Source organism: Leishmania mexicana, chromosome 23, assembly GCF_000234665.1.
Source record: "Leishmania mexicana MHOM/GT/2001/U1103 complete genome, chromosome 23".
Classification (NCBI taxonomy): domain Eukaryota; phylum Euglenozoa; class Kinetoplastea; order Trypanosomatida; family Trypanosomatidae; genus Leishmania; species Leishmania mexicana.
The window spans coordinates 378,955-394,828 of record NC_018327.1 but is presented as its reverse complement, the minus strand read 5'-3'; the positions used below and the strand labels follow the sequence as shown (position 1 = coordinate 394,828).

General features: G+C 61.2%; 5 protein-coding genes across 5 annotated transcripts; all 5 read left to right on the top strand.

The window, feature by feature from the left end:
- Window positions 1–905: 905 nt before the first annotated feature.
- LMXM_23_0820 (conserved hypothetical protein) lies at window positions 906–2,438 on the top strand (the record flags this gene model as incomplete). Its single annotated transcript, XM_003875670.1, has 1 exon — window positions 906–2,438. One exon carries the CDS (start codon window positions 906–908, stop codon window positions 2,436–2,438), a length of 1,533 nt encoding a protein of 510 aa, XP_003875719.1.
- An 870-nt stretch (window positions 2,439–3,308) lies between these two features.
- On the top strand, window positions 3,309–4,868 carry LMXM_23_0810 (actin interacting protein-like protein; the record flags this gene model as incomplete). The annotated part of the gene is made up of 1 exon (XM_003875669.1): window positions 3,309–4,868. One exon carries the CDS (start codon window positions 3,309–3,311, stop codon window positions 4,866–4,868), a length of 1,560 nt encoding a protein of 519 aa, XP_003875718.1.
- Window positions 4,869–6,761: 1,893 nt separating this feature from the next.
- On the top strand, window positions 6,762–7,466 carry LMXM_23_0800 (conserved hypothetical protein; the record flags this gene model as incomplete). The annotated part of the gene is made up of 1 exon (XM_003875668.1): window positions 6,762–7,466. One exon carries the CDS (start codon window positions 6,762–6,764, stop codon window positions 7,464–7,466), a length of 705 nt encoding a protein of 234 aa, XP_003875717.1.
- Window positions 7,467–8,161: 695 nt separating this feature from the next.
- On the top strand, window positions 8,162–10,780 carry LMXM_23_0790 (conserved hypothetical protein; the record flags this gene model as incomplete). Its single annotated transcript, XM_003875667.1, has 1 exon — window positions 8,162–10,780. The coding sequence occupies one exon, from the start codon at window positions 8,162–8,164 to the stop codon at window positions 10,778–10,780; it is 2,619 nt and encodes an 872-aa protein (XP_003875716.1).
- Window positions 10,781–12,305: 1,525 nt separating this feature from the next.
- On the top strand, window positions 12,306–15,086 carry LMXM_23_0780 (conserved hypothetical protein; the record flags this gene model as incomplete). Its single annotated transcript, XM_003875666.1, has 1 exon — window positions 12,306–15,086. One exon carries the CDS (start codon window positions 12,306–12,308, stop codon window positions 15,084–15,086), a length of 2,781 nt encoding a protein of 926 aa, XP_003875715.1.
- Between the last annotated feature and the right edge of the window lie 788 nt (window positions 15,087–15,874).

The window sequence follows — 15,874 nt, the reverse complement described above, 5'->3', positions numbered from 1 at the left end:
TCGAGGGCTGTTGTGCCTGCACTTGATCCAGATCTCTCCTCCCCAACGTACGGAGGGGAGAAAGAGGGCGCGTGTGTGTGTGTGCCCACGCAGGGGGTGGCTGATATCTGCGGGGCCTGATCTGACCTGGGTCGTAACCACTTTCGCAACGACGAGAAAAGCGGAAACACAGAGCGGCGAACCAAAGGGGAGCACAGACATGAATACTTGGTGGAGGCGATAAGGTTGGCCTTGCCCTTCTCCTCCTCCTACCCCGATTCTCTTCCGCTTCTTGTCTGAGGGCACACTCGAGGAACAAAAGCGCGCGAGCGAGCCGAGGGGAGGGGAGGGGAGGGGGACGCGTATGTGGGGGGACACAGAGAGGTGGCTCTGCGGCGCCGCCGCCACCGCTCGCTCTTGTTGACCGCAGCTCCATGTCTCTCCCTCCCCTCCTCTGCCCGCGTCGTTCTCCCGTCTCATCCGATTTTTCTTTGTATTTTTTCCGTCGTTGTGAACTGCCAATCGCCGTAACCCGTATCACATAAAGCCGACGAACGCAAAACTCGCACGTGAACACTGCAGCGGCTCGAGGGAGGAGCCGAGCGCCAGCGACGGGAGAGAGACGGAGACCGAGAGGGGCAGTGCGATGGAGGAGGCGCGTGCTCGAGTAGGCCTGTGCACGCCCCTCATCTCGCACGCACGGACTCATGCATGCGTGTATGTACATGTATAGATGTGTGTATGCGTTGTGTGTTGCCTCTGGTATGTAAAGCAGCGGGGAAGTGTGGGCTGGAAAGCAGCTCTCCGCTTCACTTTGAGCCTTGCGCATCTTTCTCTGTCTCTCTCGCTCCGGTAAGACTTCCGTTCGGTTATGCCCGTCTGCCTGAGGTTGCCTTCTCAACTCTCCCGCTTGCTCTCCGACCGCCATGGACTTTCCGATCACGTCTCGAGGGCTGGGTGGCCCGGTTTTTTGTTTCGCACATATAGTGTTTCGACAGGTGGAGGTTTCCCACGTGTCGAGCTCAGCCGAACTGGCAGTCAGCGTCCCCCCATTGTCGTTCTCTTGCCCCCACCCGCTTCCGCACTGCGCCGCGATGGACCCCGCCGTGAAGGCCGCGGGTGAGCTAAACACCATCTTTGGTCGCCTCGGGGTTCTGTGCGAGGTTTGCGTGACAAGCGCGGAGGGCAAGCACGTGAAGGCGACGGCAAACTTGGAGGAGGGCTTTGCACTGTTCGAGGAGCTGCCCATTGTGTCGTGGCCGTCGCCCTCGCTGCTGGCGCTGTCCACTCCTTTCTGTTTTCAATGCCTCTGTCTCAGCAGCCACCAACAGTTGGCTTCTGAGGCAGATGCGGAATCGCCATCCGCCGCCGGCTCGGCTGCGCTTCCCAAGTCGTGGTCGCAGTGCGCTCACTGTGTGTCCTACTTCTGCTCTCCCGAGTGCCAGCAGGCCAGCTCACGCGTGCATCGCTTGCTGTGTCCCTGTCTGTCTGTAGTGCGGGAGAGCCACGGGGGGAGAGGCGGGCCTGGCGGTGCGGAGGGTGTCAAGGTGACGGCGACTCAGTCCATCTCTTCCGCCCCCTCCTCGCTTGCGTCGTCCTCGACATCATCCGAGATTACCTTGGAGGCCCTCGCCCGCTGCGTTGCCTGGATCACCCACCGCCTCTCCTACGTCATTGAACAGCAGCAGCTAACGCACGAAGTGCTCCAGGCAGACTACGTCTTTCAGCAGCAGCAGGAGGCTGGGGTCTCTGCCCGTGGCGACACCTGGTCCACCGCCTCCCTGAACTATCAACTCTTCACCCAAATCGTCACGCCCTTCAGTCGACTCATTAGCCCGCCGGACAACGTGGAGTTCGACGGTGTGTCGCTCGCTTCCTGGATGGCGAAGCTTCGCCTCTTGTTGGCCGAGCGGTGTGCCACGCAGCTACTCGTTGCCAGCGATGCACCGTTGTCCGATGTTCAGCGGCACACACTGACGTTCGACGAGCACCAGCAGCAGCAGACGGTGCCGGCGCCAACCCTACTGTGGGCTGAGGCTCTTGTGCAGGTAATCTTCAGCACCGACACGCTCCGCACCCTAGTTGGTCAGATGGTGCTGAACGCGCACGCCATCAACGACTATGTGCTGCCGCCTGGCGAAGCGCCGTCCAGCGGCGTGTTTGACTGGGTCTTGAAGGGTGCCGGCCTCTACTCCCTGCTGTCATGCTTCAACCATTCCTGCGTACCCAATGTCGCCGTCAGCGCCGTGGATGGAACGCATGAGATTGTGCTCAAGACGACACGGTCCATCCGGGCCGGCGAGCCGCTGGCAATCACTTACATTCCGCTAACTGCCGGTGCCACGTCCCGCGCGGAGCGGCAGCGGCAACTGAAGAACTACTTCTTCACCTGCCACTGCCCGCGGTGCGACATGGAGGCGGCGTCCACCGCGATGACTGGAGGCGGCGATGCCGTCTAGACATCTGCGCCATTCGATGCAGCAGAATCTTGCGAGACGCTACAGCCCTTCCTTATGTCCCGCACAGCCATCTGGAGTTTGCTCCCTCCGCCCTTGTGGGCCTCCTAGCAGTGCCTTCAGCAGGGACTGTCATTGCATCGGTCGTCTGCGTGCTGCCGGTTGTATGTGCTCCCCTAAGTCCCCCCCTTCCCCCACCCCTCCCCCCTCACACTTCGGCTGCCGATTAATCGCTAAGAAGGTGATGTGACTCGCGTGTAACGGACAAGAGGTAAAGCGCAGAGAGAAGAGAAAAGCACGAGGCGAGAGAATGGGCACGCGCGCAGAGACATCGACGGAAGGTATGTGAGCATCACACACACACACCACACGACCTCCCCCCCACCCACACACACACTCCCTCAACAACCAAACAACGTAACTTGCATTCGCTCATACGGTGCGCCTCCCCTCACTCTCCCTCCCTCTTCGCATCTCGTCTCTCCCCCATCCCTCACATCACTGGCCCTGCGCCATTCTCTTTTCTGGCGTGGCGTGGCGTTACCACGTCCGTCCACACCCGCGGGTGTACTTCTCCATCTCTCTCCTCATCTCCCCGTGTGTGTGTGTCGCCTTCTCGGACAGTATCGCCTCTCCTTCTCCCCTCGCCCTGCTTTCTCACGCTATCCTTCCTTGTTTCCCTCCAGCCCTTTCCATTGGCGAGCCTTGGTCATCGGAGGAACGCCCGTCCTCCTCCAGTGGACGACGAAACCCGAACACACGCGTGATAGCCGTTTTGGTGCTCTCTCTCTCGGGCTAGGCGCACAGCAAAGCTTGCTCATCGGCTCCTCCATATCGTCCCCCCGTTCCCGTTCCACAACACAGCACGCGGGAATGGGCTTCACACCAGTCGAGAGGGCGGCGCATTACGCGACGCGCAGCCCGCGGTTTGCCAAGGTCACGTCGAAGGATTTGGGCCACTTTCAAAGCGTGCTGGAAAAGCCCTGCGGCATCTCGAAGCGGAAGGGCAAAATGCTGACGGATACGGAGGCGATTGCGCCATTCAATGTGGACTGGATGCGCCAAGTTCAAGGCGCCACCCCGGCTGTGCTGATGCCGACCTGCGCCACTCACGTCAGCGAGATTCTGAAGTACTGCCAAGCGAAGAAGTTGGCGGTAGTGCCGCAGAGCGGCAATACGAGCTTGGTCTACGGCGCGGAGCCGGTGCACGATGAGCTGGTCCTTAGCACGCATCTGATGAACGCAACGCCCATGGTGTCCAAGAACACAATGTCAGTGGAGGCCGAGTCTGGTGTCATCCTCCAACAGTGCCAGGAGGCGTGCGCGAAGGAAGGGCTGCTCTTCCCACTCATGATGGGCTCGAAGGGAAGCTCGATGATTGGCGGCAACGTTAGCACCAACGCCGGTGGCATCCATTTCGCGCGCTACGGCTCCATGCACTCGAACGTGCTCGGCGTGGAGGTGGTGACGGCGAAAGGCGACATCTTGAATCTGATGTCGACGCTGCGCAAAGATAACGCCGGCTACGACCTGAAACACCTGTTCATAGGCAGCGAAGGCACCCTGGGTGTGGTGACCCGCGCCACCATCAAGCTGTACCCGCAGCCCACGTCGAAGCAGGTGGCCATGTTCCGCCTGAAGGACTTCGAGTCTGTGCTGGAGCTGTACCACCTGGCGAACAGTCACCTCGCCGAGTGCTTGTCGGCGTTCGAGGTGATGGACGGGGAGTCGATGACGACGAGCCCAGCGAAGGAGGTGCCGTACGAGCGCACGTACAAGTACGACGTGTTCCGCAGCGGCAAGGACTTCACTGCTGCCTACTTCTGCGTTCTCGTGGAGACGCATGGCAGCAACGAGAAGCACGACTTCGACAAGCTCTCCGAATTCGTTGAGGCGGCGCAGGCAAAGCTTGACGACAAGCTGAGCGGCGGTGGCCAGTACGAGCCCATCCTCTCGCAATCTTCTACCCAGACGGAGCAGCTGTGGGCGCTGCGTGAGGGCATCCCAGTGCATCTGGCGAGCAGCGGACTTATCTACAAGTACGACGTGTCATTCCCTATTGACAAGTTCTACGGCGCCGTCGAGCACACGCGCGAGATTCTATACAAGCACCACAAGATGGACCCGGCCGAGGTGATCGTTGTCGGCTACGGGCACTTTGGCGACGGCAACGTGCATCTGAACGTGGTTGACCTGACCCGCTCGCACGGCGAGCAGCTTGACGCGGCGCTGTACCCGGCTGTGTACGATTACTGCGCTGCACACGCCGGCAGTATCTCGGCCGAGCACGGCGTGGGCATGCAGAAGCGCGACTACCTACACCTCTCCCGCACAGACGAGGCCATTCGACTCATGAGGGACGTCAAGGCGATGATGGACCCGAACGGCATCTTGAACCCATACAAGGTGTTGCCGCTGGAGCAGGGGAAATAAAGCGGAGGGAGTGGGGGAGGGGGATGGGTAACGCGCGTGATGCCGCGATTCGAAACGGACGCCGTTGCTATTTGCTTCCAGCTCGCCGCCTCTGACTGCGTCACACTGTGCGTGCTTGGGTGACGTTTCCGCAGTCGTGTCTCTCCCCCTACCCAACTGTGGTCTTCGGTGAGGTGCCATGAAGTGTTATCGTGTCCTTTTTCCTTTCTCCTTTATCTCTGAGCGCAGAGCCGACCAGCAGGGGCATGGCCGCCACGAATGTATTTTCTGTGTGGGTGCGTGTGCTCTAGGCCTTCCTAAATCGACGATAGACCGGCCTTATCCTTTGCGCTGTCCGACCCTGGCAGTTTCTTGTGCCTTTTCGCTCGCTAGCTGCTCCCGATGACACGGGGGGGGACACCCCGGCGCGTGGTATCCCAGGCTTTAGTGCACCGCCGCACTGTGTGTGTGTGGGGAGGCCGTGCAGCCCCACCCCCTCCTCCTCTCGCTATCCCCTGCCGATGCCGAGCCACCTTCGGGTGGTGGCAGTGTCAGGCCCTGGACGGCGGTGTGTCGGAGCGACCTGCGACAGCGCACACGTCTGCGCGGGCCCCATGATGGGCAGCGTGTCAGCGTGGCTGGCGCGCATCCCACATCCCGCCCTCGCACTGCCCACTGGTGCGGGGCCGGGGTGCCGCCCCTAACGGGATATGCGCGACGTGGGTGGCGGCCGGCACGATGGGGGAGCGGCTGTGCGGCGACCTGCAAGGCGGCGGGTGCTGGGTAGAGTTTGAGGCAGAGGCGGCGCATTGCTGTAGCGCGTGTGTGTCTACGGCTGCATTGCCCGAGAGGGGATGTGGGGGGGGGCGTGTGCCAGGCCGGCGGGGGGGGTGGGTGGGTGGGGGCGGCTCGAGCGCGGCGTTGGCCCAGACGCTTGTCTGGGCAGCGCGTTGGGCTGCGCTGAGGCCGCAGAAAATGCCGTTGCGAGATCTCAAGTGTGGGTAGGGAGAGGGTTTGCGCGATGGAGAGGTGCAGGCGGAGCGGGTAGGGATGTGGATGCGTGTCTGCTCATAGGCAGCAGGTGGCGGAGCGAAGAACCAGGAAGGATAGTTAAAGAGGGCGACGAGCAACAACAACATCAACAGTGCGTCCATGGACCAGAGACGAGGTGCGCCTCCGAGTTGGGGAGGGGGCCGGGCGAGTCGGCTCTCTTTTCAGCGCCGTTGACAATGGAGGTCATGCGCTTGCTGCCCTTGCTGTATCTTCTCCGCCAGTGTCGGCATGCTCGCTCGCTTGTCCATGGTGTGCGAAAGAGGACTGAATCGACATGCGGCTCCGTCACCCATGCCGCCTTTCTCAGCATGGGTGACGGAGGTGGCTTCAGAAGGGGGTGGGGGAGCAGCTCTGTCGCGTCCACCTCTCATTGCTGGGCATACTCGTGGTGACCGGCGCATCATGCCGCTGTGGCTTCTGCCTTCATGTGTCTTCATGTCTGTCTCTCTGTTTCCTGCATCGCACAAGCACGCACATACGGGAGGAAGAGGAGGGAAAAAGATGCGTCGCATCGGCAGGTGGCGCACACCGTCTTTCTCGCTGCGGCGCCCGTCGCACGCTGGCATTGACCATTGCAGTTTCATGAAGGCTAGCCCATCGCGGCTCGTCGGCTTCGTTCCTCCGTCGAGTCAGGCTCAGAACATGAGCGGGTGTGGTACCGTTCTACCCGTGTTCTCGGCAGGCGCAATACGATGTCCGGTGCGTGCCGCGTCATCGCGATCCGCGCCTCCGTTTTCAGAGTCAGTCACCTCCACCGGTGGCGACGCAGCGGACTCGAGACAACACCAGGCACCTACGTCTTCCCCATGTTCGTCGACACACCCTGCTGAGGTGCCGCCTAAAGTGGCTGGCGACGCTGTGATGGAGACCAGCAGCGCAATGGTACGCGCCTTGTCCTCTGCCGCCGCTTCTGCGTCCGCAGCGGCGATGGAGAGAGGCACGCGCAGCGGTGAGCGCTCATCGAAGTCAAGCTGCACTGGTCAGGCGCCGTCCGCTGCATCGATCGGAAAAAGCAAGCATGCGCCGCGTAGAGACCTGAAGATGAGGAAGAAGGCGCCGTGGGGTGAACGGCAGCTACGCGACTCGTGGAGTGAGGACGCCATGTCGAAGCGGGATCGCGACAACATGGACGAACGGATCCACCGCGAGTACCGCTACCATCCAGACGAGTTCCGCCGCGGCTACATACGCTATACCGCATTTCTCACCATTCCAGGCATTATGTGTGGGATGTCCGTCACGTACTACTACGAGACCGGCCGGCCGTTCTGGCAAGCGGACCCACAGCACTTGCTGAACCTCTTGCGTGTGATGGACACCTCACCTCGCAGCAAGCTCTATGCGTACAGGTTGGCCGACACGCATGACTTGCCGGCTCACGTGCTGCGGCACCGTTCCGAGAACTTGTGGAAGCGGGAGTACGCGGAGCGCGTGTTTCGCTTGACGCGCTCGGCCTTCGAGAGACCTAGCACGGACGCCTTGCGGCTGATGGAGCTGGAGGAGGATCGAAAGACAAGTGAAACAGCGTCTGCGGATGCGGCGCTTGCAGAGGCGGCAACGGCGTAACCGTGGAACGGATGAGGTGTAGGGCGGCTTCGCGATGGCCTGCGCCTTCTTTGGCGCATTCCTGCTGCCTTCCATCTCTTTCTCTTTTATAGTTCGTCCGCCGTCCTGCAGGGGCGCACTTGTCAACGCACTGGGTCTTTTATGCTGAGGAGGAAGCGGTGAAGCGAAGAGAATCAATGGCAGGGGTTGTGGTGGCGGCGTCACACGTACCTCCCTTCCCTTTCTCCTGTGTCGTTGTGTGCGACATGCCCGCCCGCGTGTTCTCCCGGATCGTCGAGGTGGCGTGCGTCCGTTTTTATCGTGGGCGACTCAACTGGCGTGCGTGTGCTCGTGTACAGGGTGCCAGCTGGGCTTTGTGGGCCTTCTCTCTCACGAGTACACAGAGGTGCGGCAGGGACGTCCTTGTTGCGTCATTGTACCCTTACGGAGCCTACCGAGAGCGGCGTGACGCCGTACCCTCCCCCCGCTGCTTCCATGATGCCCCGGCGCTTATGCTCATCTTATCTTTTCTGCCGTTCTCTGTTCTCTTTCCCGCTTGTCGAGTTTCCTGTGGTGGTGCAAAGGGGTAATCCACGTCTGGCAAGACCTCCCACCACCGGCGCGCAAGGGGCACCGCAGAAGACTGCGTTGCCGTGAACCTCGTTGCACGTCGCTGCACGCACACTGCCGTCACCCTGCAGCCGCTTTCCTAAAAGATGGACAGCTGTGTTAGCCTCACCTACAGCTCGAAAGAGGAGGCGGGCCGGCACGCTGTGGCACGACGTCATCTCTCTCCCGGCGAACTTGTGCTTGCTGCGGCGCCGTTTGGGCTCGTCATGAACCCGAATTATTGCCCCAGCGCCCTCTACCTTTCCTCCAAAGCCACAGCGACGTCCGATGCGGCAACCAGTGCCTCAAGCGCGGGCTCGGGTGGCAAGACGACTAAGAAGTCGAAGCCGACGGCGGCGAAGAAGGCAGGAGGAGGGCATGGCGGTGGTAATCGGGCAAACGGCGCAGCCATGGCATCGGCAGCGGGCGAATCGGCGTCTGCGTCGCACTACACGCATGCACTGGAGGACGAGGCTGGCGTGCAGGGCGAGGTGTCGCTGACGAGTACCTCTCGCTGGTACACTACGACGCCGACGTGGTGCTCCGTGTGCTTTCAAGAGATCCCTGCAGGCCGGTGGCTGTGCAACCGTGGAAGCCTCGCCGAGCTGGCAATGGACATTACTCAGGAGCAAGAGGAGCTTGACCGAATTATCAGGGTCGCCGAGGCACGGGCCACCGGCTCTGACGAGGCTGGCAAAGGCGGCGAGGGTGGCGACAACGGTGCTCGTGACGACGACGCGGCCTCCGCAACTGCAGCAGCGGCGTTCCGCAAGTTGAAGAAGCCGTCCAAGTCTTCCGAGACCCGCAAGGACGGCGCGGTGGAGCTGAGGCAGCGTTTACAAGAAAAGGCTCTTGCGCTGAAGGAGACGCTCCTCTTGAGGCGGCGGCTGCAGCGCCGTCGTCGTGTTGAGCAAGGGCTGCCGGTGGTGCGCCGCGAAGGGTGGGAGGAGACGTCGAGATCTTCCTCGCCTGACGCGGCGGCAGCGGCGTATGGCGAGCCGGCCATGTCTGGCTGCGCCGGCTGTGGCGTCCTCTGCTACTGCTCCGAGGCGTGCTGGCGCGCTCATCGCGACGAGCACGAGCAGAGCGGCGAATGTGCCTTGGTGCGGTCTCTGTACCCTCGGCTCATGGCTGCGTACTACACGATGGGCGTGGCCAGCTCTTCGGTAAGCGCCGGGGGCGCGTCCGGCACTGCTGTGATGCCGGGAGACGAACCACTGCACTGGGCAAGGTCGACAAGCGAGCCGCGAATGCTCGAGTTCCAGTCGCTGCTCTTCAGTGCCATTGTGGTGGCACGTGCGTGCCGTGCCGGGTACCAGGCCCGCTGCGCTGCTACAGCTGAGGATGCCGCTGTGCGCCCGGAGGGCGGTGTCGCGGCGCAGATAGCAGCGCCCTCCGTTGCCGATGGCGGTTCGGCTTCTGTCAAAGCTAGCTCGCAAGCCAACACCTTGGACGAACAGTTCCTGCTGCCTACAAGTGACAGCGCGATGTCGGGCCGAGGTGAGCAGCGCGGCCCAGACACGCTGCTGGCAGGCTCCACGCCAACGGCGGTGGACTCCGTGGTTCTTCCAAAGGAGGTGTGGTCGATTAACGAGATTCGCGGCAAGGCGGGCCTGACAGGCACAGTGGAGGTGCTCGACGCCGACCCTGAGCTGCGCCGCCTCGCTCGTGAGGTTTCGGAACCGGGAGACCACTCAAGCGCTGAAGGGCAGCCGGATGGCTCCCGCGACTCGCCTGCTGCGGACCCGTGTGCAGTCAGAACGACGAATGCGGCACTGGTGGGCAGCTACACCAGCATTAAAGCCAACAGGGACGCTGCCGACGACGACCCTCTTCCGCAGATCCGTGCGCGAACTCCGCGATACGCGGACTTGGCTCAGATGGAGACAAACTTGTCCGTCATCTCGAAGCATCACCGCAGCACATACCAGCGCTACTACCGTGCCTTCGTGAAGCGGGTTCTGCCGGCGCTTCAGCAGCTCCTTCTTCAACAGAGAGGCGTCACCACCGTCGGCGGCAGTGGCAGTGGCAGCCGTGTGGACGCAGCATCGCGGCCGTTGGCGCCTCTCGAAGAGGGCACCGGCGACGTGCTGCAGGTATCAGAGGTGTACTTTCAGCGACTGTGCGCGGCTGCGCAGTGCAACAGTTTCGGTGTCTATGATACGCAGGAGCACTGCATCGGCTTCGGCATATACCCAGAGGCGTCATACTTTAACCACTCCTGCGTGCCGAACTTGTGCCGCGTCATGCATCATGGCGGCCGCATCGCTGCTTTCTATGCACTGCGCGCTATCGCGCCACAGGAGCCGCTGACAATCTGTTACACAGATGTGGAGCAGCTGAACAGTGCTGAGCGGCGCCGGAATCTGCTCGGAACTTACCGCTTCTTCTGCATGTGTGAGCGATGCAGCGGAAAGGCGGAGGGGCCGCAGATGGCGATCGCCGCCGCAGGCAACCGCGCGAGTGTCAGCGGCCCGCGCTCCGGCTGTGTGGAGGTTTCGCCGGCGGCCTTCGAGAACCCACTGCTGTTGTGTGCTGAGTGCTCGATCCACGGATATCTGCGTCCGCTGCCTCCACCGTTTTGCAGCTCCTCGTCTGTGGCGTCCGAATCTGCCGTCATATCGACACCGTCGTGGACCATGCAGGAAGTAGAGACGCGGCAGTGCACGGTGTGCCGGTCACGAGTCGTGCGCGAAGCTGTGGCTGCCGCAGCGACGCTTCAGTGAAGAGACGAGGAAGCAGGAGAGGCGCCTTGCGTGTGTGCATGTCGTGGCCCCGTGCGACTGATTCGCAGCCGTGGTCATCCTTTGGGGGGCGGGTGGGGGGGGGGGCTGTTGCACGTCGTGGCGGCGCCTACGCCAACAAGCTCTCTCTTTCTTGCGCAGCCACTGTCGCCATCCCACCTTGCGATCGTGCCATGTCCTCTCTCAGCCCTCCTCCCCCACTCTCTTTCCTGCGGTTGCACGCGCTGCTGCAGCACCCCCTTCTTCACATTGTGCAATCAGGACGTCAGTCAGTCATAAGGGCGCCACGAATCCATGAACACGAGCAAAAACCAATGCACCGTGCCTCGGGACGGGAGAGGGAATGATGGCGTCGGGTGTCTGACGTCTCCTGAAACCCTCATCTCTTCCCCTCTCCCCACCCTGCGCGTCCTTCACCGCTAGATCTCCTCCTGTGCGAGAGCCTTCATTCGCGGTAAGGTAGCTGGGTGTCGCAGCACGGTGCACGTGTGTGTGCGTGTGTTTGCCCGTCTACGCTTCCTTTATATATATGTCACTCTTTTAGTTGCCGCACACGAGAGCGCAGCTCTCACCTCCCCACTGTACATCTCGTCTCTCGCTCGTTGTGGGTTTCGTCTCCAATCGCTCTTTCCCTGGTCGCCCTCTCTCTCCCTCTCTCTGGTGCATCTGCTGTGGCCCACACACCCCCTCACCCCCTTCCACGTCACACAACACACACACACACACACACACACAGAGACCGCTGCTCGCCTTTCTCTCTCCGTGTGCTCGAGCGCCTGACTTCTGTTGCCGTTCTTCATCTCGCATTCCTCATTTCTCTCTTCTGCTTGGGCGTTCGCCCCCTTTTCTCGTTTTTCGTTAGCTTGTGTTTGATTGCCACGCGTCTTCTCTATCCGTGCACCAGCCCCCCCCCTCCCCTTCCCTTCCCTCCCGATATACTCCCCCTTGCATCGTGCGAAGAACGCTCTCGAGGCGTTTCTTCTCCTCCCCCCTCCACACCCCCTCACGCGAACGACCACCTGTCTTGCCCCTTCTCCCAAGGGGCTTCCGTCTCCGATTTTCCTTGCCTTCTTTGTGTGTGTCTTGGCTGAGCTCTGCCGCAGGGCTCGTTCTCGCGTCGGTGCGCCGGCCTGCACACCGGCCCTTGTGCATGGATGTGGACAGGCAGACCGGCATGCATGCGTTTATAGGGGTTCGATTTTCCCTCCTCTGTGCTTGCTGTCACCTGTCGATTTCTGTATCCTTGTATGTCTGAATTTCGACCGAGCGCGCGCGTCTCCAACTGCCAGTGTGGCGCATCTCTTGCCCCCCCCCCCTGGGGCCCTCTCTGCGCATCTTTTCGTTCTGTCTCTGCAGCTCTCATCCTCGCAGTGCGCGTTGTGTCTGTGTCGCACCATAACACCTTCGCAGCGCTGCCACTGGGGCGGCCTCCTGTCAGCCACCTACACACACGTATATATAACTATATGTTTATAAAGCGTTGTCGAAACGGGGGCAAAATACGCGAATGCTGCCCGGTCTTCTCAAGTGGTGCCTGTCGTCGAGCTCCACGCCGCAGGATGTTTTCCAGCGCACGCACGCGCGTCTCGCCTGCCCGCCACTGCTGAGCCTCTCCGGCGCGGACAGCAGCGGTGCCGCATCACCACAGTCCAGAGTCGTTGACCCGTATCACTTCATTGTATGTCAGCACGGTGTTCTCGGCAGCGCGGCAGACTTTGAAAACATCATCGTGGACTCCTTTGTGCACCACGAAGTTAGCGTGCTGGAGGTGACGAAGATGGTGGTGACTGCGGAACGGGAGGAATCAGCAGAGATGCCCGCAGGTGAGTGTGCGGCGGATAGAGGCGTGCGTGTACGGGGCGAATTCTCTGGGCCTCCTCTGCCCTTCTACGGCAGCCCGCGCCCGACGTACCACCTTTCCAGTGTTCCTTCCTCTGCGTCTGTCCCCGCCGCGTGCATTTCCGGGACCAGTGGCGCCTGCCATACCGTAGTGAGTCCCATGAGCAGCGTGCCGACAGTGCCGGAGAGCACGGCGAGCTCGGTGAGCTCCATGAACGGCAACGTGATGCCGAGAGCCGAACTGAAGAAGGTGCTGTTGGAAGCAACTTCCATGAAGGCGGCGGCGGCGCAGCAGCATCAACGACAGCCTGCTTCCATGTGCGACATTGCAGACGCTGCCGACAAGGCTTCAGGATTGCAGGAGGTGGCTCCTGTCTCAAACTTCGATAACGCCTTGGCGGCCGAGCAGCATGCGCGGCGCGCCGCGTACAGGGCCGCCTATCGCTTGCAGATTGAGTACCCGAACCGCATGAATGGGCGTCTCTACCGCAGCGGCAACTTGCAGTGCTTCTCACCGGGCAGCAACGAGTACCTGCGCACAGATGCTGGTACACAGGTTTGTGCGCGCAGGATGCTGGCGGAGGTGGTCCCCGCCCTGCACACGTGGCTGAACGAGGTGGAGTCGAAGGAGCAGCAGCGCCGGGCCAAGTGGGCGGTTTACGCTCACACGGTGGGCACAAGCGACGCGGCGCGCCTCTCGGCAGAGGCGGCGGCACCGCTTCCGATATGCTTCTCTGTGATGGCACACAGCTTCGGCGGCATTATCCAGCGCGAGTTTCTCTATCTTCTTCTCGTCGATCAAACGGAAACGCGGGCAAGCGACGCCATGCTCTTCCACGACATCGTGACTCTGCGCCAGAGGCTGCAGAGGCTGCACGTGACCTTCGAGAATTTCCTGACTGTCGCCACCCCGCACTGCGGTGCCGGGGAGTGTCTTTGGTGGCCAATCTACTTTGGTGCCTGGTGCCTCGCGCGCATGAAGCTCTGCCAGACCTACGACGAACTCATCTTGTCCGACGCGAACCGCATCTTTCAGCGGCGCCTCCTTGACGAGCCTCACCTGCGCGTGCTGCAACTCTTTCGGCGCCGTGTGCTGTTTGCGAACACGCACCGCGACATCTTAGTCGGATTCGGCACGTGCTCACTTATTTTTGAGAATGTGGACACGGACCACACCAAGTTCATTGGCGTGGCCCCCGGCACGGCGCACTGCGCGGCAGCCTTTGCGAACGAGGCGACGGAGGTGTCGAAGCCGATTCTCCTGCGCTCTTTCGAAGAGATGGAGGATGAGGAGGCAGACGGCGGTGGCGGCAGCAACAACAGCAGCGTCCGGCACGATTTTCAGCTCTCTGCGTCGGCGCGTGCGAGGAGCTACACCATGGATGACCTTGCTTCCGCTTTGGCACCTTCGTCAGCTGCCGCTGCCACGGTGGTGCGTCAGGTGTCGTACCCATCGGCACGCAAGTGCGCCGGCATGCCGGTGAGTGTCATGGAGGGCGACTCCGATGACAGCGATTTCCTGACAGCAACCCTGCGACCACAGGCTACCTCATCGTCCGCGTCAGGTTTGACGGCGTCGCCGACGTCGACGCCGCCGTCATACTCCCAGTCGCCGATGCCTGAGAGCATCACCGCGACAAGGATGCAATCCTCCGTCTTTGCTGCATTGCGGACGATTGGGAGAACGGTACCGGTGCATGGTGAAGAGACGGTGCGCGTGGAGGATGTAGCTGTTCCGTTGGCTGAACACATTGACGAGGGTAGAAACGAGCTCGACAGTGGCTCGCAGTCATCTGCGTCTGGGGCATCGACGGTCGGCTCGCTGCTGTCGAGACCGTTCTCCCTACTGCGGCGGCGCGACAGCTTGATCTTACCCTCGCCGCTTCTGAAGCGGTTCGTCTGTAGCCGCAGCGAAGCTGCGGCGACGAGCGATGCTCACGACCTCGGCGACGTGGGCTCAGTAACGTCGTCGCGCCGCAGCCGTAACAGCAGCACCGTGACATCTCTCCTGCGCGATCCTCGCTGGGCCTCCGAGCGCGTTCGCAGGGTCGCCTCTACAGTGCACGCGGAAGTGGAGAGGTGGCTGTGGGCTCCAACGACGACTCCGAAGATAGGCGAGACGTCGACATCAGGCGAATCGAATAGGGCCGCTGCCGCGGCCGCGGAGAGTGTGACGGCGTTCTCTAAGCGCACGTCTTTGGTCGCGTCAGCGCAGTCTCCAATGGCACTGCTGATGTCTGGCACAGGGGCTGATGTTCCGGAGTACCATCGAGCTCCTCGCGCCATTGCGGCGACGCTGCGCCGAAAGATGAGCTGGCGCGTTCGCGCCATTCGACTCGACAATATTCTGCCAGCGGGCCACGTCGCGTGTCTGGGCAACTGGGCCTTCTTCGGCCGCTCACCATCGGTGGTTCAGGCTGCTGCCGAGGAGCTGCTCATCATTCTCTAGTGTGTTGCCGTCCTCGTAGGTGCTGCTGCTCCGTGCGCCGTGCCGTGAGGGAAGGCGACACACAAACATGTGCACATGCTTGTATTTCTCAATATCTCGGAGAGGGGTTCGTAGGGATGAGTATGTCTTTGGCACCTTTGTTTCAAAGCTGGCACGGCTCATGTCGACGGTTGTTTCGATGCCCTTGCTATGGATTCGCGGTGCACGGCGTATACAATAATGCACACAGACACGGCTGCGCACAGCGAAAAGAAAGCACGGGCGAAAAAGAGGTGGATGGTATCGGCATGCGTCTGCATTGACGTGTGGGTGCATGTTTGCCTGTCATGATGCACCTCCCACCCCGCTCCCTTTTACGAATAACTTGTGTTGTCGTCTTGCTCCTTCGGTGTGTGTGTGTGCGTTTCAAGGCAAAAGAGGGCATTCATCGTTGCGCTGGGCCTGACGCTGCCTTGCCGGCGCACGCCCGTGCCCGCGCCCCTGCCTCTGTTTCCTTTTTGAGTTTCGCTTGTCACGGATTTTGCTGTGGCGGGTATGTGCACAGGTGTGTATATGTATGTATATGTATACGTGTGTATGTATGTATCTGTATTTATATTTGTATGTATATATATATATATCTATATGTATGCGCGTGATCTTATTTGGGCTACTAGTGTAAAAACGCTTTAATGCTTCCATCGTTTCTGCTTCTCTCTCGCTGTTTGCGTTTCACTGTGACGTGGGGTAGCTGTCGCGATGTCGGCGCAGTTTTTCGTTGTGTGGTTGTGCATGTGGGTAGGGAGAGA